We start from the raw sequence: 18,593 nt of genomic DNA on the forward strand, positions 1-18,593 counted from the left end.
GGTCTGCTACTACCATGTGATGGTGGTGGTGGTGGTGGTGTGTATGTGGTGTAGGGAGGGGGGTCTGGTACTACCATGTGATGGTGGTGGTGTGTATGTTGTGTGGGGAGGGGGGTCTGGTACTACCATGTGATGGTGGTGGTGTGTATGTGGTGTGGGGAGGGGGGTCTGGTACTACCATGTGATGGTGGTGGTGTGTATGTGGTGTGGGGAGGGGGGTCTGGTACTACCATGTGATGGTGGTGGTGTGTATGTGGTGTGGGGAGGGGGGTCTGGTACTACCATGTGATGGTGGTGGTGTGTATGTGGTGTGGGGAGGGGGGTCTGGTACTACCATGTGATGGTGGTGGTGTGTATGTGGTGTGGGGAGGGGGGTCTGGTACTACCATGTGATGGTGGTGGTGTGTATGTGGTGTGGGGAGGAGGGTCTGGTACTACCATGTGATGGTGGTGGTGTGTATGTGGTGTGGGGAGGGGGGTCTGGTACTACCATGTGATGGTGGTGGTGTGTATGTGGTGTGGGGAGGGGGGTCTGGTACTACCATGTGATGGTGGTGGTGTGTATGTGGTGTGGGGAGGGGGGTCTGGTACTACCATGTGATGGTGGTGGTGTGTATGTGGTGTGGGGAGGGGGGTCTGGTACTACCATGTGATGGTGGTGGTGTGTATGTGGTGTGGGGAGGGGGGTCTGGTACTACCATGTGATGGTGGTGGTGTGTATGTGGTGTGGGGAGGGGGGTCTGGTACTACCTACCATGTGATGGTGGTGGTGTGTATGTGGTGTGGGGAGGGGGGTCTGGTACTACCATGTGATGGTGGTGGTGTGTATGTGGTGTGGGGAGGGGGGTCTGGTACTACCATGTGATGGTGGTGGTGTGTATGTGGTGTGGGGAGGGGGGTCTGGTACTACCATGTGATGGTGGTGGTGTGTATGTGGTGTGGGGAGGGGGGTCTGGTACTACCATGTGATGGTGGTGGTGTGTATGTGGTGTGGGGAAGGGGGTCTGTTACTACCATGTGATGGTGGTGGTGTGTATGTGGTGTGGGGAGGGGGGTCTGTTACCTTCTGCTTTTGATTTGTTTTGCCTCTGATAATAACATTTCATTTTTAATGGAAGCCTTTAGGTATCCACTGCCTCATGAATCAGCACAACTTTTTATAACAAGCCATTCAAAAGCAGCTAAGAGCTCCAAACTGCAGACTGATCTGCAGTTTGAGTCCGACTCAAACACATTTCCCTGTGATCTTACTAATGCTTGTAGCCCAGCAGTTGATTACGCTGCATATATGCATCCAATTTAAACATCTGAAAACGTTTCTGGTGAATAGAATTGTAAAATAACATTAGGCTGTCAAACAAAATGGTATGCGACCATGTCCAAATAGCAAGAGTAGGTCTATATTTTATGATCACCACCAACACACAGTTAGGCCCTTAAACATTTACTGTGGCCGCTGCATTTTTATGCATCCTGCTACTTCAGCAAAACCAGAATTTCACACACTTCAAGGTATCTATCTATATAAAAGGGGCAAATGGGCAAACTCTGTCTGTTCGCTGTCTGTTCTGTTTCCATTTTTGTCCCACTGATGATGTCATAGTGATGTCATAAGAGCAAAATAATCTTATGACATCACTGATGATGTCATAGACACTGATGATGTCATAGTGATGCCATAAGAGCATGCCTATGACATCACTGATGATGTCATATGCATTGTGACATCATGTCATCAGTGATGCGAAGTTGAGCTGTGCATGCCAATAGAGCAGGCGAGGCCGCACAGCAGCCAACTGTGGGCGAGGCCGCGCTGCGCCCGAGCTGCATGCGAGCTGCAGGGCCAGCTCGGCGAACTGCAGGGTGGGCAAGGCCGGGTGGCGGCCGAGCTCACGAGCCCGCGAGCCTAGGAATCGAGCACGCGAGATGCCTAGTATACATAGAAATCATACAAGAACCAATACAATGCTTTAAATTATGTGACAAAACCTGTTTGTATTTACAATAAATATAATGGCCATAATAATATCCTTGAAAAATCCATTCTATTCTAAACAGTAGCCCATCGGCCTGCATCATATTTTGTTATAGTAAGTAGGGCATTCACGACTAGTGAATTTTACTAGTCGACTTTTTTTATCCTTAAGAAAGAACATGAGGTATTTACATGACATACATGGACTATCATATCCCATATCCCATATCCCCCACAAAGAACATCAAAACACAATAAAACAAAACAAGAAAACTGCATAAGATACACAATAATCCAAGAACAAACAAGACTATTGGACAAACAACCAAACAAAAACAATGCATTCAGCTCCTATCCTGATAGGCCTAATGACACTGGGGTAAAAAGTTCTTAAAGTCAAACTCTGTATGTGGTTGCCATATTTTGGGGATGTCTAAGAATCTGCCTTTGCTCTTGTAGTAAATGTTATCCAACGTATGGTAGCTTGAGAGTTCATTCCAACAGTGAACTACAGCTGGGGGATTGGATGCTTTCCAATTTAAAGCTATGCATTTCCTAGCTGCCAACAGGGCAAGATCTATGTATTTACTTTGAATGCATTGTTTTTGTTTGGTTGTTTGTCCAATAGTCTTGTTTGTTCTTGGATTATTGTGTATCTTATGCAGTTTTCTTGTTTTGTTTTGTTTTGTTGTGTTTTGATGTTCTTTGTGGGGGATATGGGATATGGGATATGATAGTCCATGTATGTCGTGTAAATACCTCATGTTCTTTCTTAAAGATTAAAAAAAAAAAAAAAAAAAAAAAAACGACTAGTCGACCACTAATCGTGCATTCCTTTATAACTGGGAACTGGTAATCTTACCGGTTCAAAGTTCATGAGCTGGGACGTGACGTCACTAGAGCTGGTATTTCCCATTCCAAACTCGTAGGAGCCTCAGCAGCCCCAACCTCAAAAATCCAAGATGGCTGCTCCGCGCAACAACAGTAGTTATAATCATATAAATGCTATTTAGCACTTCTGTCTTGTTTGTGTCTCGTTAAATCAGCTGTACACACAGCACGGCCTACTTCTATCTGTGTGGACATGAGGCTGCAGTGTTTGTATGCGCAAAATGCCACTAAATGTTATATCAACTGTTATTGCTAACAATGGCTAGCCTGGCTAGCGAGTGGATCTGACCAGTGAACAGTAAACTTCCCAGCTCAACTTTTCTGCAAATGGAACGCTAACAAAACGGATGTGACGTCATTTAGCCTCCACCTCCCAGTTATTTTGCGATAAAGGAACGCACGATAAGCACAGTGTCGACTAGTGGTTTTACTAGTCGACTAGTCTGTGAATGCCCTAGGCATTTTGTACAGCACTACAAGTGATACATACTTTTTAAGCGGTGCAGCTGCTTCGATACGTCCGTCCATCCGTTTGTAGCATGAGATGTTTGTAGCATGAGACTAGGGGGCGGGGCTAGAGAAGAGGGTATAGAGTCACGACATCTCCATTCACTCCAATGGACCAGTTTTTTTAACATTGCAAAAGGAACTTTTGGCAAAAAGGAACTTTTGGGAAGTAAGGTTCTGGATTAAGGAGCGCAGTCGAGTTGCAGCAGAATGGACCATTTGTGATGTATACTTTGAAAGGGTAAGACGTTTAAAAAATCAAATTGTATATTATCAGCTTTATTTTATGCATTCAAAGTAGCGCGAGCCCCCTTCCTGGATCTGCATTTTGGACCTCCGCAGACACCACTCTCTTACTAGATTTCTCTGGAAGATGGTAGAGTCAGGATTCAAGAGCTGGGTAGGGGGAGTGGCTAGGGGGATGTTGGTGGTGGGAGGGGGGGCAAGGGAAAAGGGGCCATAGCTAGCGACAGGAAGGTCATAGAGGTCACCGTTTTTGTACAGGTAAACACATATCAGAAATAATGTGATAGCTTTTCGACAAAGCTTCTATAACATTTTCTATAACATTCTCAGATGACTGCTCCTAAAACTGCATGCTTACTTCAACACCTGGGTGTGATTTTTTTTAAATACAAACTATTATCTATGAGTTGAAGCCAAGGGGAAGTAAATGCTCCGTCCTCTCATACTCTCCTACTCTCAAGACACATTTTAGATTTGCATGAATATCTGTCAGCGTGGTCGAAGAAAATTGGGATAATAGTGCAAGCGGTCTGTAAAATTAGCATAAAGGGGCTCGGCCGGGCAAGTTGGATTCCGGCTCTGGTTATTCAGGTATTGAAATGAGTTTTCTTATTTATCTTTTTTAAATGGATGGATTCCCAGATGTGTTTTAATTTGGTGTTGGACTCAAAATCACATTGTATTTTTTTTACATAGGTAATTTGAGAAATACTGACCTAATACCTCAGTTGATCAATAGATTTTAGATGGTAATGAACTGATGATATAAACAAGTCCTAGCTGCAGGTTAACCAGAGCTTATTGCACATAGCTACACAATTATAGTCAGTGAGTCCACTGAATGTTTCAAACACATTTTCAACAGCCATTAATGTCAAGACAGTTTGGCATTGATCTATGTATTTAGCATGAGCACAACCTTGTCACTTATTCATTCCTATATGTATATCAACCATGTATGTGTTTGGTATATTGGTATAAGAAGAAGAAGAAGAAGAAGAAGAAGAAGAAGAAGAAGAAGAAGAAGAAGAAGAAGAAGAAGAAGAAGAAGAAGAAGAAGAAGAAGAAGAAGAAGAAGAAGAAGAAGAAGAAGAAGAAGAAGAAGAAGAAGAAGAAGAAGAAGAAGCAAAACTTATGGTGAACACAGGCCTTCCATCTGCTTGGGGTTTAAGAAATTCACTATCTCCCGTATGCCATCTTCACAAACTGTGGTCTGAGGATTTTCTCCCTCTTCTTTAAATTTTCTCCACATCTCTGTAAAATGAGCAGATTTTAATTAGCGTCAAAAAGCAAGATGAAAAAAAAATCCTTAAATGAATCTGACATCAAAATCATAATACGGTAATCGTCAATCATTGAAACAAAACACACCTTCATCAACTGTTGTAAGTAATGTGTAATTTTCTGGATGATCCATAATATATTTTCTTTGAACATCCCCGATTTCAATCAGCTGTAAAACACCTGCAGACATGAAGAACTCAGATAAGGGTCTGTGTGGCGGAACAGGCATACTGAAATCAAGAACTGAAAATATCTGATTCCCAACGGTACCTTCTGTGGTCTTCCATACTTGCACTTCGACCTCAGCAGTGCTTTGTCTTTCAACAGCGATTGTCCTGACAGTATCGGGTGTGTCAACTTTCATTGATGACTCTACTTTATACACCAAGAGGTTATTTTTAAATCCAAGATAACACTGGGTCTGGTTGCTTTCTGCTTTAATCTCTAGAGGCAAGAAACAGAAACTAATTGTGTGGACGATGTTTATAGCCAAGCAGCAACCTGTCAATTTTAACGGTTTATTACTGTATGTTATGAACTGTTTGGCTACCTGGACAAGTCTTGCAGCACTTTCCCGCTGGCTTCATGGGATGCTGACATGGAAACTGACTGGGACATGTGATGCGTTTGCAGTCCTGGGTGCCATCGCTACAGGTGCACAAGATGCATTCAAGGACCTTCCCCAAAACCGGATGCCAAATATCTCCATGAGAGTATGTCCTGCTGTTGTATACACATGCTGAGAGAAATTAGAAACATCTGAGTGCTGTGCTACATATGGAAACGATTATAAAGTTGTAAGGAATATGTCCATAAAGTCAAAGACCTATAAAAGGATCTTTCGGTAGCAGTGGACCTTATAAACAGTTAACCCCTCCCCTCCCAGGGCTACTTGAGAGAGTCTCACCTCTCTGGTGTGTCCTCTGAAGCAGGATCTTCACGGTGGTCTCTGCGGCCCCTTTGAGGTTGAGCTTGCTGAGGCTGAGGCCCCGGGGAAGACTCCTAACTCTGGGAGTAGTGGCTCGGTCAGACAGTAACCTCAGCTGCTCTCCAGCACACTGGTCCACCGAGTGTCTCTTGTGTAATCACACACACACAAACACACAAACACACACACATGCACGTATACACACACACACACACACACACACACACACACACACACACACACACACAATAATACAGTTTATCGTCTTTATCTTCAATTCATTGATTTCTCCCCCCCTTATTGTACGACAAGGTCAAATATTGTGTATCTCCTCGTTCCAATGCCTCATTGAATCTATAGCACTTATATCGAGTCACAAGGGACTATAAGAGGTCACAGAGTCTATTACCGCATTCATGACAACTCGGCCCGCTGGAGGTTTCAACACGGACTCTCCGCCCTGGACAGATTGCGTTCACGCTGCACCTCCCGCTCGGGGGGAAAGCCCAAACTGTTGCTATAGCAACCCGCGTTAGCATGGTAGCTACCTACTAGCGAACAATGCTAACCGAACATGCTGAATGCTGAATTTCACACAGAGCGAAACACAGATGATACAAACACATATGAAACGTTAACATTACATAATTAAGAACTCAACTTGTGTGTTAAAACGTCAACAAACGTCTTTATAATAATTCTGTGATTATCATTAACGATGCAAGTAGCCATTTTGATGTGGCTGTGACGTCAACTCGGAGAAACCGGAGCTCTGGATGATACCCGAATTTCCGAGCTGTAATTCTGGCCTGGACGACCGTTCAATTCACTTTTTACAGGTCGGAACCCATTTTTTCCGGCGGTCCGAGTTGTCTTGAACGGGGTATATAGACCTGATTTTGAGCTTAGTTCCAGGCTGTACTGTCTACTGTGATTGTTTGACTTGCTGCCTCGCTATTTGACTGTTGTTTTTTGTCAGTTTGGTTTTTCTGATATCTGCCTGCCTTGATTGTTTGTATTTGTATTTTGTGTCATCTTGTTGGACCGGATCTGTAGCATTTCTCTCTACTCCGTGTAAATCCATCTACTCAAACCTGTGCCTCCAAGTGTCTGCATTTGGGTTTGTCTGCCCATTACAAAATACACCTTTTTTATATACAGTATATCGCTGCAACATTGCTTCAAATGGAAAAACTCAGGATGTCTTGTGCATCATTTTGTACATATTTCCCTTGTCTTACAGTACGTTATACAGGGAGGTCAGATGTCAGCTACAGAACTTATCCCCTGAAGCTGGTAGGATTCATGTGCCTTTTCACAGCAGCCATTTTGTGTCGATAGGGAAGGATAAACACAGGTGCAACCAAAACATTAACGAGGGTCTCAGCACTGGAACACCTATAAATGGATTGAAAGTTGGAAATCCTCATTAATGTTTTGGTAGCACCTGTGTTTACCCTGCCTTTTAGACACAAAATGACTGATGTGAAAAAGGTCAATTGTCTTGCTCAAGGACACTTCAGCAGGGTGGATGCTTGCTGATACAGGACTTGGACCCAGGTCATCCAGGAAAAGGGCCACTGCTCTATGACTATGGCAGCCTGCGGGCCTTCACTACACTTGAAAATAAATATTTCAAGTCTAAACAAGTGTTTCAAAGAAAAGCAATTTCCATTGGATGTTAATTATATGAATGTGGAAGGACATACAACGTCTCGGTTCAGCTGCTGGTTTCCATCCTCAGCCAATGAGGACCCACTGGTGCCGTGATCTGATAAAGTGAAAAAGACCCAGGTTGAACATACTGTAGGCTAAAGTAATTTTCTCAGTTTGCAGATAGTTTGATGTAGAGGAAAAACAAAACCAGCACAGCTCATTGGACAAAAGGAATTAATTTGGCTTTATTGACACAAAGGGGTCCTAAACTATTAAATAGTCGACTCTAGGATCAATTAAATTGGTGTATGACTCCCCTCATATGTTACAACCCGGCTCAGGGAAGTAACAAATGAGGGGAGTCATACACCAAAGGACAAGTTAAAATAAAAATGTATACTAAGGGAAACTAAGGGAAAATAACTACATTAGACAACACAAACTACGTTAAACAAATGAACAGAACAAAAGGTGCATCGGTGAGGAGGGAGAGAGACTCAATGGTCTGAAGTAGAGTTCTCATTCAAACCCGACCCCGACCGGGCCCTAGTAAGTTGAAGCCCAAGCCCAACCCGACCCGACCAATTAGCAAATATTGTCGGCCCGAGCCCGTGGGGTTTGGTCGGGTCTCGTTGGGCTCAGCCTGAAACTCAGAATTCTAAGTTGTGCGTGTGCATCTGTGCATGGAAGAGAAGGAGAGATAATAATGAGACAGTATCAGTCTAGCCAACTGTAAAGACTTTTTTTTTTCTTCTTTTTTTGCACAGCCCAAGCCCGACCCGGCCTGACCAATTAGCATAAATTGTCAACCCGTCAGGCTCGGGCTGAAACTGAGAACTCTAGTCTGAAGGTCTTAAGCCCAGAGTTCACTGGGCTCAAGCAAACCCAATCAGCCTAATGACCCCAACACCAGACTCCTGCAAGACAGGGCGCAGAGTGGGAGGGTTGTCACAACAGTAAAATCTTTGTTTGAGAACGTTGGGGTTGTCCTACAACCCAGGTTTTACGAGTGAGAAGGAGGAATCTCACACTATGCCAAGTTGCTCCTTGCAACGCCCTACTGGACGTCCATTTTCTCAAAAGATTGACCCCTTTAAAACCATTCATTACGCCTGGGGGCGTCAATTGCCATGGCATGGGCCACCCGCTCCGCCCCTTGACGACACGTCACGCCCGCGCCACTGCCATGTTGTCACTCAAAGCGTCCAGCAGCCCACTGTTCTGAAGAAACAGCGAGGCTAGATGTGTGAGATTCCTCGTTCTCACTCGTAAAACCTGGGTTGTAGGACAACCCCGTTTTACTTCGTTTAGAACGTCGGAATCTCACACTATGCCATCTATCCACCCAACCTCGCTGCAAGGAAGCACCTCGTGCGACCCTGAGACCCGAGGCTGGCAACGGAGCACATGGCCTCACCCATGGCAACCGTAGGCATAAGAGTGACTTAAGGAACTACCGCCTGGTGGCTGACAACACAACGTGCGCAAGGGCGCGCTGGCCACATCAAGGCTATAGAACCTAACAAAGTGTGGTGGGGAGACCATGAGGCAGCCACACACGTCTTCCACTGACACACCACGCAACAACGCCCAGGACGTCGTGACACCTCGCGTGGAGTGGGCCTTAATACGCTCCGGGGGAGCCTTCCCCACAGCAGGGTATCCCAAAGCAATGGCCTCCACTATCCAGTGTGACAAGCACTCCACCCATCCAGTGCTCCACCCAGGGCCCTTGGCCCAAAGCAAACCAGTAGCTGGTTACAGGTGCACAGCGCGCGTGTCCTGCCCACGTAGGCCAGGATCGCATGCACCGGGCAAAGCGTGTTCAAGCGTCGCTCCTCCTCCGAGCTGAAAGGAGGGGGACAAAAGGCAGCCAGGTCCTCGACCATAGATCTGAAGCTGGCGTTGATATTTTTAGGCTGGTAGGCGGGGTTGGGCCGAAACGTAACCCTCCACTCGTCATCAGCAAATACCAAGAAAGACTGCTGGACTGACTGGGCAATCAAGTCGCCAACCCTCTTGCCTGAAGACAAGGCTAACAGCAGCGCAGTCTTCAAGGACACTAACTTCAGGTCCACAGTTTCCAAGGGCTCGAACGGGGGACCCGAGAGACCCTCCAACACCGTGACCAAGTCCCACTTAGGGAAGGCATTGCGTACCCGTGGTCGCAGTCTCCACGCCCCATTCATACACCGGGAGACCAACAGGAGGCTCCCCACCAGTTTCCCTTCGATCTCCATGTGACAGGCCGATATGGCAGCCACATAGACCTTAAGGGACTGAGGGGACTGACCCACATCATACAGGCTCTGCAGGAAACAGAGGATGGGCTGAACGCCACAACTCACTGGATCCTCATTACGATCCGCGCACCAATGGGAGAAGACTCTCCACTTGTAAGCGTACTGAGAGCGTGTGGATGTAGCCCTAGCGCTCTGGATCGTGTGCACCATGCTCATGGGCAAACCCTGAGCTAACAGGTGCTCTCATTCAGGGACCAAACCGCCAACTTCCATCTGGAAGGGGTGGGGTGGAGTATTTCACCCTTCACTTACGACAGGAGGTCCTTCCGGCACGGCAGCGGCCACAGCGGCCCTACCAACAGCGAGATGAGGTCCGCAAACCAGATCTGCTGCGGCCACTGCGGCGCCACCAGGATGAGTCGCAGGCCCTGCTCCCTGACTGTTCAGAACAGACTGGATCAGGGGGGGGGGGGGAACGCCTAAGGCCACACGTGCGCTAACGCATCGTGGCCTAAGGGAGGGTTGTCGTTTTCGACAGAGAACCACAGGGGGCAGTGTGTTGCGAGTCACGATGCGACGAGATCGACGCGGGCGCGGCCAAAACTGGCCCAAATCTGCTCTACCACTTGGGGGTGTAGCTGCCACTCCGTCTGCCGGGGGTTGCCCCGCGACAGCAAGTCCGCCCCGAAGTTCAGTTGGCCGGGCAAGTGCGCCGCTGACAAGGAGCGCAGGCAGGAATGCGCCCAGAGATGTATCTCTGCCGCTACTTGGTTCAAGGTTCTCGACCGTACACCGCCCTGCTTGTTCAAGTAGGCGATGGTGGCTATGTTGTCCGAGCGAATCAAGACGTGGTGCCCACGTATCTGATGCCGGAAGTGGCGTAGAGCCTGGGTAGTTGTTGTGGCTCTTGTTCGACTGAAATGAATGAATGAATGAATGAATACATAAATACATAAATAAATAAATAAATAAACCACCCAATAAATAAATAACCAAAATATAGGGAACAAATGCAGAATTGTTGCTCTTGAAAATATTTTTTTGTCAATGTGTCTTCTGTCACTGATGAAGCTCTAGAAGCAATTCAGCATTATTGTTACTCTACACAACCTTGCCCTTATCAGGAGTCATACTGCAGACCCCTTCCGCTGATGGTGAACAATGTGTACCGTTTTATTTGAACTGTAGACACAGAGTAATGCAATGCTTGTACTTGCAGTTAGCATAAGATCACAAACACAACAGCATGTACGCTAATAAAACCTAAAACCTTATACAATTAATTAATAATATAGTAAACATTACAAAGCAATTACCATAGGATTCATTTTAATCATTTCTGCAGCACAATGAATATTTAAAATGAGTTATACCCCTAAATTGGCCTTCAAATTGCCTGAAATTTCCGCCGTCTGCACGTCCCTGCCAATGGGAGTACGGCGACAGCCGCGGCCATCTGTCCCAGCAGCACGACGCACTGATGCACCGAGGCTGCATGACCCAGGGGCAGAGAGTGGGCTAACCGCACAATGCGTCTCTGCCTCTACTCCGAGAGCCGCGCATTCATGGTCAGCGAGTTCAACTCCAGCCCCAGGAAGGTTGTGACCTGGACCGGGCGAGGCAACTTTTCTGCCAGTTTATCAAAAACCCCAGGGCCTGTAGGTGATCTATCACGGCCCTGGTGTGCGCAATGGCGAGGTCCCTCGAATCCGCTGCTATGAGCGCACCGTCGGGTAAACAGACGCGTATCCCCTTCACATGGTAAATGTCGCATTCTGTATGACCCAGGCTGTCACAGACACGGGGCCTAGCAGGGCAAAGGTTTCCTGAGAGCACCAAACCGGAGTCGGGCGTTGAGCACAGACTGTGGTGGGCCCGCCCCTTTGCCGGGCGGCTTTCGCCCCAACTGTTATAAATGATCACGAGACGAAACCACGATCTATCTAATACATTAACATGTATTTCTCATTCTTCTTCACACACACGGCCAGTTGCCTCTTCCCTTGGCAACTGCTCCACATGCATTACAAATACTCTGTGTCTTTATCATTCAGGTGCTTACAGCAGCAACGCCATCTTGACTCCCACATGTCTCTCTGTGTCAATCTGTGAGTCAATCATTTATAGATCAGGTCACCTTTCACCACCGGATAGGAAGTCAGTACTCTAGAGCTCCCCTGAGCGGTAAACCTCCAGTACTACAACATACAGTACTCTAATCCACAGCATCCTAAAAAATACTAAAACTAAATTTAAAAGATGTATTCTAAAATGTAAGGAAATGATCTGATTAATTTCACAATTGATATCTCTTATCATTTCTTATCTGAAAGGGCATAATATAACAATGGCATTTGTGGTTCAACATTAGGCATTTTTGATTGGTTTGTGAGTGTGCCGTTCCCCCTATTCGGACTTTGCTTAAAAATCTATGAGGTGTAGGAAAAGGAATTTTGATCACCTTTGCACATCAAACAACAGGTATCTGGAAGTGAGATGGGCGAGGAACAGGTAAGAGCTTGGCATGTTTTCAAAGCACAGAAGATGTTTCCATTCTGAAAGAGAGACAGGTAGGAACATAAGATCATGTTGTTGTTGTTTTCTGATTCCCGCACGCGCACGTGCACACACACACACACACACACACACACACACACACACACACACACACACACACACACACACACACACACACACACACACACACACACACACACACACACACACACACACACTTCACTTATTATTGTTATTGTCTAGTAGTGACATAACAATAATGATTGAAAGCCAGTGGACTATTAAACACACTGTAACTCTGTTCTGAAAATGCCATCAACATCATCATCAACATCATCATCATCATCATCATCATCATCATATAAAAGGGAGTAAGTGGGCTCTGTGTCTCTGTTTCAATTTTTGTCCCACTGAGAGGGATGCTCGAGCAGATTGTAATGGAGCTGGCAATACGCAATATAGTTTGTCTTTTCCCCATGAAGATCTGAGTCGTCATCAGGTGGAAGACATATTGGACACTTCTTCTTGAGTTTGTGCAACTTGGAAGTTCTGCCCTGCCCGCAGGTAACATCTGTACTCTCACCATAGATGATGGAGAGGAGGAATGCCTTCATGTGAGTTCTGACTCTGCCTTCTAACTGCAGAGTCTCACCCACTTGTCCCAGGAGCTCTCATTACATTCTCCAACACCCTCTTCTTCCTATGCCCATAGAACCCTGAGGTGTGCTCACTGCCAGTGATCACACAGAGAAATATGATGATGTCTGCAGCCTCTTCTGAGAGCATGGCAGCACAGTTGATGAATGTGTGCTTGTGTTTAAGCAGCAGCTCACCTTGGGAGTTGTTTTGAGACATAAGCTGGACAAACACGTCTGTGTCCTCACAGTCCAATACAACTGTTCCAGTGTAATTCCTGGTCCTTAGCTTAGCATAGGCAGAGATTAGTATTGTATCTGCCTCTGCATGCTTGAAGACATAGGGCCCTATCGTCGTACAGGCGCTATCACTTACGCACGGGTTTGCGCGCCTCTTATGCTATCTTCACTGCGTCTTATGCTATCGTCTGCCTCCTGCAAGTTTCATTTTGCACTTTGGCCATGATACGATCCAGTTTTGTGCTGGGATCTGAGCGCAGACACAGTTATGGGCATGCCCTATGCCAAACCAGGCGTGCCCCCGCAAAATGCTTGCCTTCTGCTATGGTCAGCATGCCGCAAATTATTTGCGTGCACGCAATTGTAAGAGCACCTAAAAGCAGCTCTTAAACAGTTCTTAGCACAAAAATACCCCGCTGCGCTTGAGCGCATCATTATTCTCCACATTCCTTTTGGATACGTCATTACGCACGATGTCCCATTAAAATACAAAAGCCAGGACACCAAATTCTGCTGCTACATTTGAGTACCTACTTGCAATATCATTGTCAATCAAATGTCCCTGTTTCCCCGTATTTTCCAGTCAACAAAAGAACCCGAATTGCATCAAATCACAGATGTTTTTAACAGGTATATGATGCGATAGTTGTTGTGAGATCTCCAAATTACGCATGGAGAGAATTACAGCATGCATCACCAAACTTAAAAGGAATGCGAGACGGGGATCTGATTGGTTTGATTGATGTAATGCTCAGGCATTGCCAGGCCACACTTGTGAATAATTCAGGTGGTTAAGATGGCCCAAATCCCATTTGTGCCGTGCACAGGTGAAATTCTGCGGGTCACGGAGAATAGGAGATGACTTGGGAACGCCCATTAATTTGCGCTGGACCCGGCACAAGCGCTAAATTACCGCTTTTGTCACGATAGGGCCCATTGTCCCCGCTTGCCATGTCAGTGCCCAGGTTGGTTGGCGTTTCTCCCTTGCAGTATATGACGTCACCCCAAACTTGTGCTTTCAACTGTTCCTTCACAAGCTTCTACAGTCTGACCTTGTTTCCTGAGTTGATCATGAGTTCGCTGAACTCAGCAGCTCCTGGGAACTTGTCTTCAGGCTTGGAGAAAACATTTGGGATGTGTGGATGTTTTGTAGCATGCTCATCATCCTTGATGTTGAAGGGAAAGTCATATTTGTCGTTGATGAGGATGATAAGGCATGAATAAGTGTGGAGGAAGAAGATGATGCAGATTTTATCAAGGTACATTAGTCCCTCCAGCGGTACTCGGAACCATCCCGCTTCCTAGCCTCACAGTCCTCAGGTGTGGGGATCAGCCCCATGTCCACAAGGCTGATGTGGTCTCATGGTTCCTCAATAACTGGGTCTAGGTTGAATAGCTCTAACAACTTGATTTTACGTCTTGGGCATTGACCCATGTTGTAGTGTGAAAGTAACTCTACACTATCACGGGCTGACTCTAGTTGGATCATACTTGATCCCTCCGCAAGGTCCAACAGGCACCAGCCCTGATCGCTTGATCGGGGCCACCTTCATATCTGCATCAGTTGGTGGCTTGGTGCACAGATCTTCTTGCTAAGAGAATTATGTTTCTTGTTCCTGTGGATGGCTTCAGTGAGAGGCTTGATCTTGATGAACACTCGCTGTTGCAGGTGGGTTTCAATCTGATTTTGGCCAAGTGGAAGTGCGGTCTGGAGGTCATGCACTAACTCCGGTGAGGCAACCAGGCCAGACTGTAGTGACCTCAGTTTAGGTGAGGAGATGTCAAAGGGCTCAGTGTCAAAATCCTTCATGCATGCCTGCAGGTCCTTAACTGCCTGCTCATCCTTCTTCATCCTTGCTGGCTGGCATTCAACATGCTTCCTATGGCGATGCTGGCACTTTAGGTTCTGCTTCAAAGTAGCCTTCACCCATGCTGTTTGCATTTCTTGTTGTTGAGAACAGTAATTTCTATGTTGGAGCTGAAGCCATCCTTGCTTTAGCTGAGATTTACAGTTGTTCCTATCCAAAGCTCCAGTAGCTGGCAGGAGTAGGGTAGTGCTGTCAGTTACTGGGTGAAATGATCATTGAAGAAGGCCATTTGCTCATCTGACAGCGAAGAGAGCATTGCCCAATAATCTGGCGACCACCTCGCATAGTCATGGTTGTCATATGCCATCAGTCCAAGCAACATGTTGTATGCTGATGAGGTACTCTGAGCTATTTCTTGCATGACAAACAACAAGAGTTTGTACAAGAGGGTCGGACATTTCCATGAACAAGATCCAGATGTCCCCCATGTTTGTGTCAGGGTGGAAAATGATGTCAGAGGCACAGTAAAATGATGAAAATGGTACTATTTTAAATGCGCATTGTTATCTGTTAATGTGATATACTGTATCTTAATCTATAGTTTAAACGATTTGTTTCTAAATATTTTACACATTTGAAAGAAAATGTAAAGAAGTAGGCTATTTCATGAGGACAGAAATGTTGCTGCATAACTGGAATGACTGGAATGACCCATAAAGCAAAGGTTTGTCATGAACCACAAACATTGACCTTTTGGACCTCTGAAATGACCTCTGTGTACTTAAATGATGTTCTACTGTTTACAACTGAACTCAGCCTGAGCAGAGCCTTCTTTAGAGCCCAATATGAAGGCTCTACGACGATTTAGAAAATTCTATATATTGGAGCTGATTGATTGATGTTTGATTTCAATGTTAAAAAAAAGGTAAAATCATCAAAACAACATCAATTCCAAACTCCTCAACCCAGAAAGTCACAGAAACCATGTACTTTGCAGCACTGTAGGTCAAACCATTGAAAAAGTAAATTCGAACATAGCCAATGGTAGGCATTTTAGATTTAGGGCTCTCAAAACTGTGGCCCACATTTTTGCAAGAAGCATGGGGGCTAAATTTGGTATGAGGTAAAAAAAAAAAAAAAAAATCTCATAGATGACAAATAAACGGAGAAACTAAGCTCCGCTCATGGAATTGTTCTAAATGACTAACTAGCTGGCTCCCATTATAACGGCTGAAAGAATTATGAAACTCAAACTGCGATTTCTCAAAAAGTACAAAAGGTATAAAAAAGCTGAATGACAGCTATAAAGGACTAAAAGTGGCGACCTGTTTTATGTTTGAATGGAGTTCATAGCTTAAAGTATGAAGGAGTATTTAGAGTTCAAAGTGGGCATGGTTTGACCGGCCCTCCCATAGACTTCCATTGTAAAAATGCGTTTTTGGTAGAATCATATTTAGGTGATTTTCAAAACTTTGCCAACATAGGATTTCTTGGGACTTCTTTTCTGTCATTTGAGGAGATACAATCCATTGAGTTCACTTGTGTTGCAATTAGTGAGACGTTGAACCCTATTTTTACTGGCCTATATAACATGGTAGCTAGTCTATCATAAAAACAAAGAGTAGTCAATTTGAAGTGACTTACAGAGCATGTGCACATAACACACTGGTTGGTCTGTCTGGATGGGAAGAGCTCATGCTTAGTGAAGGTTTCCCCGGGCTGGTAAATACTTCCATTATATCTGCAGGATTTTACTGAAGCTCTCAGGCCTGCAGGGATCCTGGGCTCATCTGAGGAGGAGGAACCACACAGAGGAAGATGACTGACAGCCACAAGGCTCAAGTTTCTCCCCAAACCTGATAACAGGACTAACTCAAAGGAAGAGGTGTAGCCTACCTGTGCAGCGTGGGCAACACTGCTGAGGGTCAGTCACTGGGTTTTCACACGGTGCGGCAGGACACCTGATTGCGTTACATTTCACATGGCCTGTCTGAGAGAAAGCAATAATATATATAGCCTACATGGTTTACAACATGGGCCACCTTTAAGTCCCACCCACTATGACAGCCTGCAACGGTCGACTCCCAAGTAGTACACTGACGGACGGACCATGTTAACAGTTAATATCACTGTAGTGTAAATCAGTGGTTCCTCAAAGTGGGGTCCGGGAAACCCCAGGGGTCCTTGAGGTCGTTCCAGGGGGTCCCCAGCAAAAAGGGGGGTAACATTTTTTTTTCCACTATTCCATCCATAACGTGTTGGGAGTAACTAACATTAGTGTAATTCCACTACTTTTTGCAGTAATTAGTAATCTAATTACATTTTGAGAGAAGTAACTAGTAGTAACAACTATAATTTTCAGTAACTTGACCAACTGTCTGTTGTGTTTTATTGTTGTTCATCTTTTCATCAGTGATAATGGGTAGGCTACAACGATAGATCTTATTCGACAGTTGTCTTTCCCACAGTGTGCCACAGGAACACCAACATTATATGTGCATTAATAACAGAATTGAAGCAAAAAAAAAATAATAATAAAGTAACGCACAACTTTCCATAGTAACTTAATTACTTGTATTATTTGTAAAAAATGATATTACTTTTTGAGAGAAGTGTCACTGTAATCTTCAGTAAACTTGCCCAACACACTGTCCATATGTAAGACTATTATTTGGTCGTGTGTTTCATACACTTTCTGCAATAAAACATCTACAAGCAAAAATCTTGATGGGGGACCCTGGGACAAAATCATCAAATGGGGGTCCGTGGACTAATTTGTATCAGTTCAGGCCAGGGGTCCTTTGAGAACGGCTGGTGTAAATATGAGAAGATGCATTTTCTTTCTGAAGTGATGGCTGGTCTAAGTGAGTAAGGGGTACCTGGGTGCAGACGCAGCGCATGCAGAACATCACGCCGAAGGGCTCCAGATAGGGATGCCAGCTGTCTCCCGGGCTGAAGGTCTTGTCTTTGAAAGTACATGACACCCCGGCCGCTGAATGGGGGGGGGGTAAAAAAACACGACAGTGATGAGCTATTGACAAACCATATGAACACTGACACTGGTGCTATGGAAATGGAAATCACTCTGGTTTGTCCGGCTCGCAACAAACTAACCAAATTCCAGAAATGAGCGAGCCAGAGAAAAAGTGCAAAAGTCCCAGTAGCCTCCTTTGACTCAAGACGAGTCAAAGTCATGAAACAACTTTTTATTACTTCTGTCCTGTCCTTCTGTCCTGTCACACCATGAAAACAACCAGGTTATGTTTACAATACAGCGAATTCAGTTCTGGCAACACATCCCATGAGATTACGATCGTTTCAGACTTGCCCTTATTTCTTAAACCCCACACGTCTGATCAGGACAGAATGCATCAGCTGTCAGTCTTACCTTGTCGGGCTTTTAGCTCTGCATCTGCAACCCAAATGATGAAAAATAACAAGAATATTATGGACTTCATTTTCTACATCTGCGTGAGTTGTGTCCTCGCCTCAAAATACATACAGTATGTGCTTCAATCTGCAGGACAGAAACAGCAGGACAGCGTGAAAGACGGATAAAAAAATATTATTGGTTCATCCATTGCGCCTCCTCCTGGAAAGATGAGATCACAACACCTCAAAACCCATGATCCCTAAAATAGTGTGAATGGGGACAAACGTTTT

General features: G+C 45.3%; 1 protein-coding gene across 1 annotated transcript; it reads right to left on the reverse strand.

The window, feature by feature from the left end:
• Positions 1-4,723: 4,723 nt before the first annotated feature.
• Positions 4,724-18,388, reverse strand: chrdl2 (chordin-like 2; the record flags this gene model as incomplete). Its single annotated transcript, XM_083644353.1, has 11 exons — positions 4,724-4,873; positions 4,991-5,083; positions 5,174-5,347; positions 5,454-5,642; positions 5,811-5,979; positions 7,541-7,602; positions 12,192-12,285; positions 16,575-16,720; positions 16,827-16,920; positions 17,810-17,922; positions 18,319-18,388. The coding sequence occupies 11 exons, from the start codon at positions 18,386-18,388 to the stop codon at positions 4,752-4,754; spliced, it is 1,326 nt and encodes a 441-aa protein (XP_083500479.1). The 3' UTR covers positions 4,724-4,751.
• Positions 18,389-18,593: the final 205 nt, after the last annotated feature.

Source organism: Poromitra crassiceps, assembly GCF_964638095.1.
Source record: "Poromitra crassiceps genome assembly, chromosome: 1".
NCBI classification, from domain to species: domain Eukaryota; kingdom Metazoa; phylum Chordata; class Actinopteri; order Beryciformes; family Melamphaidae; genus Poromitra; species Poromitra crassiceps.